The sequence below is a fragment of the Anabrus simplex genome, chromosome 2 (assembly GCF_040414725.1).
Source record: "Anabrus simplex isolate iqAnaSimp1 chromosome 2, ASM4041472v1, whole genome shotgun sequence".
NCBI lineage: Eukaryota > Metazoa > Arthropoda > Insecta > Orthoptera > Tettigoniidae > Anabrus > Anabrus simplex.
Genome location: NC_090266.1, coordinates 1,143,901,746 through 1,143,918,257, shown reverse-complemented (window position 1 = coordinate 1,143,918,257; position 16,512 = coordinate 1,143,901,746). Strand labels below are relative to the sequence as shown.

At 38.9% G+C, this 16,512-nt stretch overlaps 1 protein-coding gene across 1 annotated transcript in view; it reads right to left on the bottom strand.

The window, feature by feature from the left end:
- Positions 1-16,512, bottom strand: part of rdgBbeta (cytoplasmic phosphatidylinositol transfer protein 1) — a 185,692-nt gene that overhangs the window by 129,379 nt on the left and 39,801 nt on the right. The window contains exons 3-4 of the mRNA XM_067139742.2: positions 7,312-7,400; positions 7,188-7,195 (exon numbers count right to left, since the gene is read on the bottom strand). Of these exons, the coding sequence (XP_066995843.1) occupies positions 7,188-7,195; positions 7,312-7,400 (97 nt within the window). The remainder of the gene's footprint in view (positions 1-7,187; positions 7,196-7,311; positions 7,401-16,512) is intronic.

The window sequence follows — 16,512 nt, the reverse complement described above, 5'->3', positions numbered from 1 at the left end:
TAATAATAATAATAATAATAATAATAATAATAATAATAATAATATAATGGTGTATGGCCTCCAGAGAGGCCTGGTGCAGGTCTTTTTCTAGTAGATGTCCTATTAGGCGACCTGCATGTCTGTGAAGATGAGGGCCCTACCCAGGATGATTTCTAATGTTGAATACGCCACACACACCCAGCCCCCGAGCCATAGGAATTAACCAATTAAGGTTAAAATCCCCGACCCGGCCAGGAATCGAACCTGGGACCCTCTGGACCAAATGGCAGTACGCTGACCACTCAGCCAACGTGTCGTACATGAGATATTTCCTTTCTTCCCAGATATCTCTCTCTCTCTCTCTTTTTTTTAAAAAAATAAATGCCATTCTTTGCTTTGCTGCCAATGTATTCACTAGTTAACTGTACCAATATGAAACAAACTTGAACAGACTAAATTAAACACACCTGTATAGCATGCATGTCACTAGAGAGTTTGAAAACCCAACTTATAAATTGCTAGCTGGTACGGTATGTAAGAAAATCATGTAGAATGTTGTTCATTTTATACACGGTATTGAAGTTTGTAAATAAAGGATTATCTGAAGAGTGACTGAGTTAGAGAAAATCTTTTAATACTTAGTTCATTCATTTTGTTCTTAAATGAAAAATGACATCATTTTGAAAGCAAACCAACTTCCAAAATATGTATCCTTAAGTCACAAAGAGGTTTTGAAGGAGATGGTGTACAGAATTATTACTGTGTTATATTATAACAAGAATAGCTTTTAGTTTGGTTTTGCTTGACGAGTACGACAATTTCAAAACCCTCCTTGCAATGCACCAACGACCTCCTCATGCTGGTGCAGTTTCTGAAATGCCAAAACCTACAAAATAGCCATATTATGCCATTCCTAGAAACGTACACCATTCAGGGATTCACTTAATTTTCTCGCGTAATTAACGCATGTTTTTGACGAAAAATACAGGCAAAAACTTCGGATGAGTAAATTATTTGAGGAATTCAGATATTTTAAAAAATATTTACAATTCATTTAGATAAAAAAGATGCATCAAATACAATATACACGCAAATTGTTCAACTCATTTGCGGTAAATCGTCATTTGGCGTGAAATTTTTTCTGAAAATTCAAATAGGGTACATCAGGTAAGTTGGACACGTGGGTTTGAAGTACCGGCACTGGAAAATTTTCTTCCCGTTACGAGCTGAAGTGAAATAAATATGTTCTAATAGAAGTACAATTCATGTAAGTACATAACAATGACATGCTGGCAAAGAGAAAACTGCCTAACACGAGAAGGGCTGGGCATCGAAGGAGGGACCCCTGCTATATTTCCCCAAACCGTTCGTATCCAATCTTGCAAGAGTGACGTGTCCATCCACCCTTGTTCTTGGATACGAACGTGGATCCCTCGTGGAAATTTTACTTTAGGCATTGGCTTTCGTTTTTGAACAACATAAGGTGCAAGCTATCTGCCATCACCTGTTACAGCAAGTATTGCCAAAGAGAATAGCATCACAGTACATCGTTCTTTTTCACTTCCGGTAGCGCGTACAATAACAATCGATGTCCTTTTCTTATAGATTGTTCGACTTTGTGGCATACGGAAACTGACTGGCATCTGACCTGTGGTTCCTATTTGGGAGAGCGAATATTTCTTCACTTTACGCTTCTCAAGCACAAGGTGATGAAAATGAGTTACTTTTTGGTCGAAATTATTCGGCAATTAGTGGTATAATGGTGTTCTTCGTCGAAGAGAAAGTCCAATTCTCTTCATAAAATTAATCATCAAGCTTTGGTTAACCTTCAAATCCGAGACACTGATTCTATGTGCAGCAGCTATTTCTTGTCCTTTAAAGTACAGCATTTCGTGAGAAAGAGTATATACAACGTTGCGTAACGAAATCACATATTTAAGCTGATCCTCTTCTACTTTCGGAAACTTGCCGCTTTTTGGTTCGCAGTATGCTTTGCAAAACTTGTTGGTCACTGGCCATGCACTTCTGTTTTACCGCGGTAGTGCACATTGCATTCGACGCTGAATACTTGCAGCCCACTGCTTTATTCCCGTATGTTTCAGCGTAACTGATCACCGTGAGTTTATATGATGCAGTATTAGTCAACTACTTGCTCACTGTGGACATTTTTTTTTTTTTTGTGCTATTTGTTTTACGTCGCACCGACACAGATATGTCTTATGGCGACGATGGGATAGGAAAGGCCTAGGAATGGGAAGGAAGCGTCCGTGGCCTTAGTAAAGGTACAGCCCCAGCATTTGCCTGGTGTGAAAATGGGAAACCACGGAAAACCATCTTCAGGGATGCCGACAGTGGGATTCGAACCCACTATCTCCCGAATACTGGATACTGGCCGCACTTAAGCGACTGCAGCTATCGAGCTCGGTTCACTGTGGATTAACAAACAATTCTGAGATCAGAGAAAACGCATGTCCCATACCCAAAACACTCGTAAAATACTTTTGTAACAGACTGGAAAAGAGGGTCACTACTTACTTCTGCGCTGATTCTCTCACTGAACTAGTGCAGTGGTATTTCCTACTGGCTGATAACAGCACGTTGCCCGGTATTTGGAATGCCCGGTTTCGCAATAGGAAGGCTGTTACCTGAGTAGCCAACACCTTTATTATGAAAGGCAACCGGAACTGCATGATGGATGTTTGAAGAGGTGGGTGCATCCAATACGTGAACATTCCTTTTCCTCCACTTTGGACCCAAAAATATTGGGGTGCGTAAATCATTCAAGGGCGTTAATTATGCAAGAAAGTATGTTGTTGTTGCTATTTGCTTTACGTCGCACCGACACAGATATGTCTTACGGCGACAATGGGATAGGAAAGGCCTAGGAATTGAAAGGAAGCGGCCGTGGCCTTAATTAAGGTACAGCCCCAGCATTTGCCTGGTGTGAAAATGGGAAACCACGGAAAACCATCTTCAGGGCTGCCAACAGTGGGGCTCGAACCCACTATCTTCCGATTACTGGATACTGGCCGCACTTAAGCGACTGCAGCTATCGAGCTTGGTGCAAGAAAGTATGGCATTGACTTATTTTATACAGCGTGGCTCAGGCTATGAAGCCTGCTGTTATGCCAAACCATCTTATACATGCTACATTGTACAAACTACAGAATATTAAAGTTCCTAACTACATATAATTGATTATGAAATTAAACTTGAATAATAGTTATAAATAAAAGGTAAATTTCTGAGAGTTACTATACAAAACCAATAAATACTAACTTCTTAAGTCTATGTACCATTTATAAAATCTCTTTTTAAATACATTTCTACTATGTATGACTCTACAGTCGGAAGGGAATTCCAGGAGCGTATGGTTGCAGGTATGAATGAGTTGCCGTAACATGTCGTGCAGTAAATTGGGAAGCTCAGCAGGGAAGAGCTTTCTGACCTTGTAGGTATACTGTTTCGGGGTGACAAGGATTTAAGATCTGTTCTCAGATATCTTAGTGTGTGTGTACGGAGGACGTAGTGGACCAGCGAAACAGAGTGAAGGTTTCTTCTCCCCGCCAAATATAACCATGACAGCTGTTCAAGACAGGGTGATATATGACAATACCTGGGCATATTTAATACAAAACGGATGCATGTATTATAAGCCCGCTGAAGTTTAGCGTTATGTGTGGTGTTTAGGTTGTTGTATATTATGTCACCACAATCGAAGATGGGTAGAATTAAGCTCTGAACAAGTAACTTTCTCATATTTAGTAGAAGGAGATCCCGTAAACTTTCAAGGGAGCGCAAAGGAAAGAATACTCCTTGGCAAAATTTCGTCGTGTACTCCATCCAGTTTAGTACCGTATAATCTCGAATACCACTCACACTGTTTTTTCGAAAATATCGCTTCCAAAATTGGGTGCGGGTCTTATTTAAAATTTTGGGAAATTTATCTTTCCGAATGCACGTAAATCGGGCATCACTGCCCGGCAACAATGCTCTCCGCGCTTGGCGTCAGTCTCACGCGTGTTCTCGAAGTATCAACATGAATTCTACAAAGCGTTTGCGATCTTCTACTGCGAGTGGGAAACTGAAAGTAGTTCGAAATTAATTGGAAATCGTGCTGCCGGTAGGAAATACAATATTGACGAGTAGTGTATTCTCGATTGGAGAAAGAAGAAAAAAGTGCTATTAACATGTAGTGGTTATCGTAGAGCCTTTCGTGGACTGAGTATACAGTTCCCAGAAATTGAAAAAAAAAAAACACGTTATAAATATGTGACAGAAAGGCGGGAATGGGTATATGCTGTGTCAACCGAAATGTTTCAACTTAAGGCATTAGAGATCGCAAAGGAACTTGCGTCGGAAGGGCTTAAAGCAAGCAGAGGATGGGTTTGTAATTTTTATAAAAGAAATGGGTTGAGCGTACGAAGGCATACTTCAATTTCACAGCGTCTTCCTGGTGCCAATGATGAGAAGTTATTGTCGTTTCAGCATCATATAATTCGGTTGCGGAAGGAAAATGCATATTTGCTTTCCCAAATTGGCAATGCAGATCAGACGCCAGTCTACTTTGAAATGCCAGGGGACAGGAGTGTGAATGTGCGAAAAGTGTTACCATTAGAACAGGTGGGAATGAAAAACAACGGTGTATTACCATACACCATATACCATGTTGTGTATTCCCGCCGACGGAAGCAAATTGCCGACATACATTTTTCTCAAGCGAAAGGCACTTCCTAAAAAATCTACCCGCTGGTGTTATCGTCAAATCTCAGAACTCTGGCTGGATGGACAGTTCACTTATGGAAGACTGGGTAAAGGTGTGTCTGGCAACATCGCCCTGGTCATTATTGCGACAAAAGAGCTTGCTTGTTCTCGACAGTTACCGCGGCCACGCAACAGATGCTGTGAAGAAACATGGATGGAAAAACCGACCTAGCAGTCATTCCGAGTGGGATGACATGCTTCAGCCGCTGGATGTCTGCGTGAACAGTCGATTTAAAGCAGCCTTGAAACAGCTCTATACAGAATGGATGGCGGCTGATAATCACACACTGACGCCAACTGGTCGCATTCAGCGCCCGGAAGTTCAGCTGTTGTGTTCGTGGATTTTGACGGCATGGAATCGTATCCCTGGAGACCTCATACAGAAGAGCTTCAGGAAATGTAGCATTTCTGATACTATGGATGGCAGTAATGACGACATTTCGTGAGAAGGTGATGGTGATGAAAGTTCCGAAGTTGGTACTTATGATGATGATGATGATGATGATGATGATGATGATGATGAAGAATGAACTCGTTGGATATCGTTCTGGTAATGTTTGTTTACTTTTATTTGTATTTTCTAATCATTTGATGTGTGTTAGTAAAGATTGTAAATAATTTTGACTCCACTTTTTTAAAATTTTGTTCTTTCAAAATAAGGGTGCGGGTATTATTCGCTGGCGGGTGGTACTCGAGATTATACGGTACTTACGGCAAATGAGGCTAAGTTTCTTTACAGTTTCGTTTATTTGTATTGGTGTTGCATGGAATAGGATTGGAGGAATTTTAACACTTTTCAGTTTGGTATGATTATTTTAGGATCTTATTATGACTGCTTGCAATATGAATGGATAGACTTTAAGAGAATTATTTTTAGTCCAGTCTTTTATATTTTCCAGGTCAACGTGTAGTTTGTTAATGTCTAGTTGGATGTCTTTTGGATTTGTATGTATATATAGTTGAATGTCGTCTGCATAAAAATGGTATTTACAGGTTTTTATATGTTCTGGTAGGTCATTTAAGTACAGTGAAAATAGTAGTGGCACTAGAACACTACCCTGAACTACACCAACTTCAGTTTGTTGCCAGTGTTATACTCTCGCACCTGCTAACACGCACTGCTGCCGCCCAATTAAATAGGAGAGCAACCACGTCAGTGCACTTGAAGAAAACTTTTGTGCTTGTAAATTAGCTAATAACATTTCCCTGTCCATTCAGTCAAATGCTTTACTTAGGTACAAGGATAGTTATTTGTCCGTTGTCCATTTTTACTTGAATGTCATTTGTAACTTTTAGTAGTGCTGTGGTTAGGTCTAAATCCTGACTGGTATTTGTCGAGTGGATTGTGTTTGTTAAGGTAATTTGTTATTTGGTTGTGAACGACCATTTCTAATATTTTACTAAGACAAGGAAGTATGCATGTTGGTTGAAAGTCTTCGGGTTTTGTTGGATCATCGATTTTTCTTATCGGTCGTATTATGGCACTTTTCCATATGATCATAATCAGTAGCCTTGATGCTGTTTAGAAATTTCTCAATATGGTGTTAAAAGACAAACAACTCTCTCTTGTAAATGATCAATAATATTTTTCAGAAAATAAATTACAATTAAAAACTGCTTAACACATATTTCCAGAATGGTCACATGGATATAGTAAATATGAATACTTAATTATGCTTTTATGTCCATTTCACTGAATTAAACAAGGACAAATCAGAATATGGGCAACACAGGTAAAACATGTACGAGGGCTGTAAATGAAGTTGTGGCAACATAGTCCAGACACTCACAGGAGATTGGGCATGCACATATAGGATATGAGAGCAGTCAGGTGGCACTGTTGGTGATATGTAGTGTGCATTTGACGGGCATCCAGTTGGGAATGCTTTTGCTGTGTGGCATTCAAGTGAAGAGCATCTATTTTACCGCTCTAAAACATGTTTGCAAAAGGTCATCAGCATCCGTGGATTAAAATTGAGGTCGCCCGTGGCAAAAATGCATCAGAATGTTATGGATGATTACGTGAAGCCTGTGACGAGAATGCATTACCGTATAGGACAGTTGCACGATGGGTCAAGGCATTTTGTGTGGATCGGAATGAAACTGCGGATTTGCACTGCACAGATGGACGGTGCTGGCACTGGCTGGCATTCACCGTGCACAAGGATGTTCTCATCAACAGAGAACGCCTTGCCAACGGTCCCCAACAGCTTCCCAACATTTGGCAAAAGGTAACAGACTTTGCGGGTGACTACACTGAAGGAATATAATGAAACTGTACTTGTTAGTTCATTAAATACTGCGTTCTATCAATATTGCCACTACTTCATTTACAGCCCTCATAAGATATAAGGACTTTTTTTTACGACCTGTATGACTGCATTTGACACTTAACAGTAGCATAAGTATGAATGACAGAGTATATATAATGTAGGATAACTCACAGTGTATTCTGGTCCAATTCAGTTCAAAGACGAGGAGGATATGAAAAGAAAGGCCAAAATTAGTGATTGATTACAACAGGATATGTAGAACTAATAAAGTGTTAAAAAAAAAGAGGATATGTACCTGTAACGGTATAAGGGTAGTAATTCCAAGCTTTCTCAGTCACATAGAATACCTTGGGGATCAGAGATTGGACCCAGTAGGGAAGTCGGCTGCAAAGAAAAAGACTGCATTATTGTAAATGCAGATGTAAATCACTTCAGAATGGAAATATTTCATCCACATTATACTGAAAATCAGCCTGTATGGTGACTTTCTGAGCAATATGCCAAGTACTTGAAGGTCCCTACAAATGACTGCTTTCATAACTATGGTGTATTGCACACCAAGTATGTTTAGTGATGCTTGCTAGCACAAAATGTTACTTTCTATTTTTACCTAGTCATGCCTCAAGTTCTGTCCCTAGTTTACAGAGGTAGCTATAACATGTTAGGTTGGCACCCCTGCAATAGTACTTGGAACATTGTGACATTATCATCTAAGTTATTGGAATGGGAGGAGTTGAAGATCAGTCCCTGGCAGTAGAAATGGAATTGGGAATTAAAGAAAACTGCATCACTGTGATCACATGATACAAGACCCCCAAGAGATTTTTTAACTCGTACCGACTGTTGTAAGTAGGAAGAAAATTTGAGTATCAAGCCATCAAAAGATATGAGAAGACTTCTGTTGATGATGAGTGATAGAGCTAGAAGTGGTTTGCCATACAAAATGTAGATATCAGCAACCATTAATATCGCAGAGAGAATTCAAAGATATCTGTTCCATAAGCAAGGAATCATTGTATGGGAAATGAAAAACCTAATATAAACGATGTTGGGCATCATTAAAAAAACTTTAGGCTTGGAGTGTACCAAAGAAGCACAGTACAGTTAATGACACAGATTAGAGGAGACGTAGAATGTAGTAGTTACGTAGAAATGAAAAGGTTACCACGGGATAGGGTGGCATGGAGAGCTGAATCAAACCAGCCTATGGACTGATGACCCAAAGAACATTATAACTGAGCATATACTGTACTGTGCACATTGGGCAAACTGGAAGAGGATTTGACATCAGATTTTAAGAACAAATGGTGGTACTATAGCTACTGTACATAAGCATGATCTGATCTGAACTCTTTGCGACTCAATTGTGTGCCCCGTAAAGGAGGACACCAAGTGGATTTTGAATGGAGGGAACTAAATCAGCAGCTGCTGCACATGTACAGAACACAGGACATGAAGCACCCGACGTACAGATTTGTCTCACAATTTTACACAAATATTAAAGAGGGATTTGACAATTTCCACTAGTGCCCATTGGAACATAGGACATCTACGAACCGGCACGATCTCACTCCATTGCTTGCAATCCTCATCCCCACCGCCCCCCTTTTTTTCTTTTCAATTTTGCTTTATATTGTACCGATACAGATCGAGGTCCTACGGTGACGATGGTATAGGAAAGGGCTAGGAATGGGAAAGACCATGGCCTTAAGATAGGTGTACCATCCTAGCATTTACCTGGAGAAGTGAGGAAATCACAGAGAACCACTTTGAGGATGGCTGAGGTGGGTCTTTCACTTCTCCAAGCACCCTGGGTATTGCAATCAAGTACTTGTTTCTCAATGGTTCTGTCCACTTTCATCAGTGAGTATCCTAATCACTTCCATTTATTCTTTTTCTTTATTTTTTTATCTGTTCTTCTGATGCGCGTGTCCATAGTTCTTCATTTGTAATTACTTCTGCCTAGTATATATTTAGTATAATTCTGAGACACGTTTGTAAAAGCCTGTAGTCTATTTGAGATTTGATTCATTATTTTATTCTGATCCATATAACAAAACTGACTTGATATTACTGCTCAGTTCTTGTGGTTATTATTTTGTTCTTCTAGATAGGATAAAGATGAAGAAAGGCCCCCACTTGCATCCTGGACATGTTGTTTTACATCCTCTTCTGCCCCTCCACTTTTTGCAACAATGGTTCCTAAATAGGTAAAACACACTACATCTTTTAGGGCTTCATTTTCCAGCGATAGGGATCTTGTATCTGTGTCTGGCTGGTCCAGTCCACTACGGTAACAGAGCAGACCGTACAGCCAGTGACTGTGCGCAGAGTTCCTTAGGTGGAGTGATGGTCCCCTCAGTGAAGGAAATGACACTGGAACCCATCAAGCAGCATCTGTCCCAAGTCAGGGGTGGCTGCAGAAAGAGTCTGTACTCTATGTCGGGAGCGGCCTAGATCACCTGTCAGCAGCACCTCTAAAATGCCTTTGGGAGTGGCAAAGCCATGGTAATAAAAGCCTAAAAAGAGTGCAAATATGGTGTGGCCTCGGAAAATGCTAGATGGTCCGTTGCAAGCAACACGCAGTTTTTCAGGTACTAGGGGAGCTAACCCTGACAGGCAAGACCGAAGAGCTGATAGAGTTCATGAAAGAGAAGGACACAGCAATCCTTGGTCTTTGTGAAACAAAATGGAGGGGAAAGAAAACTGAAGGAAGGGTAGAGGCTGTTTTCCAATGGAAGACAGGGTGCAGTAAACGGAGTAGGAATGATAATTAGAAAGGATATCCTGGAATATGCGGAGATCAGCAACAGAATATCTGAGGCAGGAACAAGAGATCTGAAGTATATGCTCCACAAACTGGAAACAAAGAAGAGAAGAAATGGAGGAATACATTGAAGATAAGGAAGTAATTATAATGGGAGAACTGAATGCAAATCTGGGAAAAGAGTGCTGGGAAGAGAAAAGATTCTGGGGCAATAAATGCAAGAAGGGGATATGTTAATGGACTTTTGCCAGAGTAACCAACTAATAATGGAAAACACACGGTTCATGAAGTCAAAAATAGCCAGATTACCAGGTATGGGTGGGGAGTCAGAAAAACAACAACAAAAAACGTTGATTGATTACACATTAGTCGGAAAAGGACATCATGGATTTTACAGCTATGCCTGAGGAAGCCTTTGGGGGTGACCACAGAGCAGTGATAGCAGAGCTGAAAGTAGGCAAGATCACAAAACTACAAGAAAAAAGAGAAAGAAAGATTAGGATTTGGAGATTTAAGGAAAAGGAGGTTCCGGATGAGTTTACAAAAGAATTACAAAAACTGATACCAAGGACAGATATTAGTCATAACGAACAAGAGTGCATTTGTAAGGTGCGCAGGGAAAACACGTGGCAGTACATCAGGAAAGATAAGAGGGAAAGAGACAAAATGGTGGAATGTTAGAGTGAAAGATGAAGTAAAGGAAAATAGGAAAATGTGGAAGAAATGGGAAACACAAATGACTGAAGTGAGCATTGAAGAGAAAAACGCTTGCAAAAAAGTAGTAGCAGAAGAAAAGTTGGGAAACATTCACCCAGGAAGTAAAAGATCTGAACTGTGGGAAAGTATTACCGTATTTATGCGAGTAATCCCCGCATAGTTTTTTTAAACATTTCAGGAACAAAATTGGAGTGCGAGTTTTATTTACGTCAATGATGGCATTTCATTTTTCAAAACGAGCCTTCCTAAAGTTAGGGCGCGGGGATTATTCGGTGGAGGGGATTATTAGCGTAAATACGGTATTTGGAATAAGAAAAAGTAGGGTGAAACAGTGAACACAGGGTTTGAGAAGAATAAGGAAGGAGTAATACTGACAAAATCAGAAGAGACAATGAATTGATGGAAAGAATATTACAGTGAACTGCAGAACGAGACACCAGACTTGTGGAGAAGGTGTCCAAGGCAGCAGAAATAGAAGTAACAGAGAAGGAATCAGACATTACAATGATAGAGGCAGAATGGGTAGTTAAAAAGATGAAGATGGGAAAAGCTGTGGGAATAGATGAAGTAGCCATAGAAATTATCAAGGCTGTAGGACCAGCGGGACTCCAGCTGACTAACAGAATACTTGTGTGTTTAGAGAGAGGGAAAAGTGTCCAAGGATTGGGAAAAGGTGGTTATAATACCAATAATCAAGACAGAAAGTAAGATATGCAATAACTACTGAGGACTCACCATCCACCTCCCATGTTGCCAAGATAATGGAAAGGATATTGGGAAGAAGAATTAAAGAAAAGGTGGAAAGTCAGTTACAAAAGGAACAATATGAATTCAGATGTGAAAGGTCAACAATGGAACAAATTTTCATTTTGAGACATATCAAGGAAAAGAGCTGGGAATACAGGAAGGATATAGCAATTACTTTTATCGACTGAGAAAAGGCATATGACAGCATCCCCAGAACAAAAGTTTGGTAAAGCCAGACACAAAGGGTTTGAGAAGAATAAGGAAGGAGTAATACTGACAAAACTAGAAGAGATAATGAACAGATGGAAAGAATATTACAGTGAACTGTCGAACGAGAGACACCAGACATGTGGAGGTGTCCAGGCAGATGTTACACATATGAAAATTGGTACATGGAATCTCCTTTAAAAATATAGAAATACGTATTTTTTTGTTTTCAGGAAATCCACATAAGGCGGGATGAAAAGAAGTGAAAAAAGAGGGCAAATTTTTAAAATGAGCATATCTCAAAAACTTAACACATTACAGATGTAAAAATTGGTATTTAGAAACTCTTTTGAAAATAAAGAAACACATATTTTTTTGTTTTCGGTGAATCCACTTACGGGGGGGGGGAGTCAAATGGACTGAAAAAGGGGTCGAATTCTTTTTTATGCCTTAAAAACTGAAGATGTTACAGATATGAAAATTTATATTTGGAATATCCTTTAAAAATAAAACAAATCATTGTGTTTTCAGAAAATTCAGTGAAGTGCAGCGGGGGAAAAGGGGGGAATAAGTAAATAAGGAGTTGGATTTTTTTAGGATATTTATATCTCAAAAACTAAAGATGTTACAGACATGAAAATTCGTATTTACAATCTCCTTTAAAAATAAACAGTTTTTTGTTTTCGGCAAATCCACTTTAGAGGGTGAAAAGGACTTACAAAAGGTGGTTTATGGGGATACTGATATCTCAAAAATTCAAGAGGTTACATACATGAAAATATGTATTAGTAATGTTTAAAAATAAAGAAGCACATGCTTTTTGTTTTTGGAAAATTTACTTAAAGGGGTAAGAAGTGAAAAAGGGGTTGAAATCTCTTTATGAGGATACTTATATCTCAAAAAGCTAAGATGTTACAGGCATGAAAATTGGTACATGGAATATCCTTTAAAAATAAACAAACACTTATTTTTCCTTCGGAAAATCTACTTGGCAAGGGGGGGGGGGGGTGAAAAGAAGAGAAAAAGGGGAGATTTTTAAAAAGAGTCTACCTCAAAATCTTAACATGTTACAGACGTAAAAACTGGTACTTGGAATCTCTTTTGAAAATAAAGAAAAACATATTTCTTTTTCATTTTGACTTCAGAGAGGTCTGTTTCTCACATGGCCAGTTCTATGTCACATATTCCAGAGTTATCTCTGCCAGTAGCCAGGTCATATTAGCCCCAAAAGGCAATACCACAAGCATGGTTTACGAAGAGGTATTGGGGTAAATGAAACTCAATTTTTCAGTGAGTTTTTACATTTTAGCAATTTTCAGATATTGTCTTAGTGCAGAACAATTATTTCTACCAAATTACAAAATCAATGCAGCAAAGTTGCAGGTAACAGCTAGTGCAATATATGATAACTGCTGCAGCTCTATGAAGACAACGGTGGGTAGATCAGAACGGTTTAGAATTGACAATGGACTAAAACAAGGAAGTGTGCTGTCACCTTTTCTGTACATAATGGTGAAGGATGACATCATAAAGACAGAAAGGAAAGATTATATAGGGGAAAAAATGAATGTAATGATGTTTGCAGTTGATGATGTGATCCAGGGAAAAGATGAGGAGGAGGTACAACAACAGCTGAATGTACTGAACAGAAGGATTGAACAATGGAGAACGAAGATTAATGTGGAGAAGAGCAAGACTATGGTGATGAGCAGAGGAAGTAAAAAAGGAAAAAAAAAAAAAAAAAAAAAAGGAGTTATCAAAATTATAGAGAAGGAACTGGAAACAGTAGAACACTTCAAATACTTGGGAAATGAACTGACAGAAAATAGAAGACTGGAAATGGGAATTAGTATAAGAATACAACAGGGAAGTGCCTTCTACCACCAGGTACGGAGATTAATATGGAATAAAGATGTACCAATGAGGTCATTTACATGACTTATTTATAATGACATCTGCAGCAGAAACCTGGATAAAGACTCTAAGAATGAGAGTAGAGTATATAGGCAGCCAAAATGAAATTCCTGAAGAGTATGGTACAGAAGACATGGAGGGATAAAGTGAGAAAAGAAGACATACGAAAAGAGCTAAATGTGAAAAAATTAGATGATAAAACTGGAAGAGAACAGATTGAGAAGGTTTGGACATATCAAACGGATGAATGAAAAAAGACTGCCAAGAGAAGCACTGGAAAGACAGATGACAGATGTGAGAGGATGAGGAAAACCAAGATTATGATGGATGGACTCTGTGAAGAACAACACGGGGCAACAGATCCTGGACTGGAACATTGTGTTGGATGAGGAATGGTGGAGAGACAGGACGATGTGGAGAGAAACCATATCTGCCAGCTGAAAAAGGAGAAATGACGGCGACGATGCTGAGGATCTTGTATCTTAATATTCAATCTCATTCTTTTAGTTTTTGGTTTATTGAGCATTAGACTAAAATTTTCTGCTTCTTTCACAAGATCTTCTAATTTACTTCTGGCAACTTTGTATGATTCTGTCAATAAGCATACACCATCGGCATAGTCCAGATCTTCTAATCTGTCTCCGAGGTCCCACTGTATCCCTCTTCTTTATCATGCAGTGATTTTCATCATTACAACATCTATGACCAGAAGAAAGATAAGAGGTGACAGGGCGCAACCTTGCCTTACTCCAGTTTCTGGGTTGAAGGGCTCTGTTACATCTCCTTCATGAATAACCTGGCTTGTACATTGATGGTAAAATTCTTGGATTATACTTATCTTCTTTGGTATACCATAATGCTGTTGTACCAATCACATACTTTCTCTTGTTAAGAATCCAAGGCCTTTTCAAAGTCTATAAATATAGTATACACGCTAGTATTCCATTCAATACATTGCTCTAAAATTATTCTTAATGTACAAATCTGGTCTATACAGGATCTGTTAGAACAAAATTTTGCTTCTCTCCTATTCTTAGCTTCCACGTTATCCTTTTTTTGTTAACTTGGAACAGACAGCAATGTGATTCCTCTCCAATTATAGCAATTTGTAAGAATTCCCTTCTTTGGAATTTTAATTATAAGTCCTATTTTCTAATCTTCTGGCATATAACCTTTTCCCACACTTTTCATATACCCGGTTGGCTTTCTTCGGATTTGAGCCAATGCAGGAGCACCAGTCTTTCAAACGCCACACAGTGTATGCTGGCGTTAAAACAAGGCAGGACTTCATTGAGATAAGTTCCAAATTTCAAATTCCTAGGTGTTGGGACACAAATAAGCAAATATTTCCAAATACTGAATGTGACTTGGTAGAATCTGACGATGTTCTTTTAAGACCGAAACATGTCACTCTTTGTTTAATTTTGTGTATTTTTATTCGTTGTTTAATAATGTTTTTTTTTACAGGTATGTTATAGTGTAAAATTTATATTTAACTTGTGTGTTTGACTGACTGAAAAGCTTTTAAGTTACACCGCAACGAATCGTACATCACCCATACATCTTTTCGAAGTCTATAAATGTAATATACAGGCTAGAAAAGAATCACGCATACATCAAAATAGCCATCCTCCGGGGGAGAAATGCGAAAGAATGAGAGAATGTCACAGTGAGGGCCGGTTCTACCATCTGCTGGTAAAGTGGCTGGCAGCTGCCCGGGAGGTAAACTACCTGCAGGTGTAAATCTGCTGGTACTTTGGTTTGCGTCCAACCACCTCCGCGCAAGCGCTAGGTAGCTACCCGGAGCTAGACACCGATATACGAAGTTAGCTAGACTGATTTTCAGCGATTTCTCGCTTTCGAGTGTGGTGCTATCTATCATCAGATGCATGAAACCCATTTCAATTGTCTTATTTCCCTGTGCTTGCGTCTGCTGATTGTCACCAAAACGCCTAATAAAGGGAGTCTTAAGAGTTATGGACAACGATTCATGGCAAGCTTTCGTGATTATAATCTATGATCTTCAATATCAATACCTAATTGGGATTAAAATCTCGAGATTACATTTTCTTACGCCAGTTATAACCTGTCATGTAAGGCAGCGTTTTTTAAAAGTATTCTCGTAGTAGATTGGTCAAGTCCCTCGCTCCGTAACAGAAGGTACGCAGGTTTTCATCGTATTTCTAATTTACATTTTAAAATGCATTTTCGTTCCCTGCCGTTGTCTTTAACTCCCTTTTACGCGCTTCCATATACGTATATATACACACACACATCTTCTTTACGGACTTATTGCCTTTGAGCATTCTATCTGCAGGCTTCTGTCAATTGATTAAGTATCTCTGCGATGCTCTGTTTGCAACTAGTTCTTGACCTCGTTTATTTCCAGATGCTTCCATTTATTGATAAAGCATTTAATTTTAATTTTTAACTTTATGAAGATAAAGTAGGAAGGTACTGTAAATGTAAAGAACTAATCGGGATAAATATTCATTCATAGGAAGAGGAATTCGGGAATGGAATAGTTTCCAATTTCTTCGAAATAATTTACAAGACTATGTAAACAACTAATAGGGAATCTGCCACCTGGGCGACAGTCCTATGTGCTATTAATCATAACATCACTTGCTATAAGTAGCATACATATAAAGCAATTTTCCTAATAGACATAATATTGTGATCAGAACGTACGAAAAGAGGCATACAGATTAACACAACGCTAATAATGGAAATAAAAAAGATTCGTCATAATAAAGACTCGAACCTGCACACTTCGTATTACGAAGCAAGCGTGTTAACCATTACGCTAGGAAAACGCTTGGGTTAGGTGGGACACATACAGTAATATATATCCCGTGTCCGAAAACTGAAAAAGTAGAAAATTAAAGCCCATTTGAAATGATTTCCAAATAGATTTTGATTTTATATCCTTTTAGAGTTTCTTTACAAAAGCTTGACGTATAAAATGCGTTCTCTGCGCTACCAATGCGAGAGGCTGGTGTGACCGTTGCAACTAAAGGGAAGCATTAATGTTCAAATCCTGCAATACAATATCGATCACTGTTACAGTATACTGCTTTTTTCAGTATACTAAGCTATTTTGAGTTGCATATCACCAGAAATACAGCTAATAATGTTCAGCTC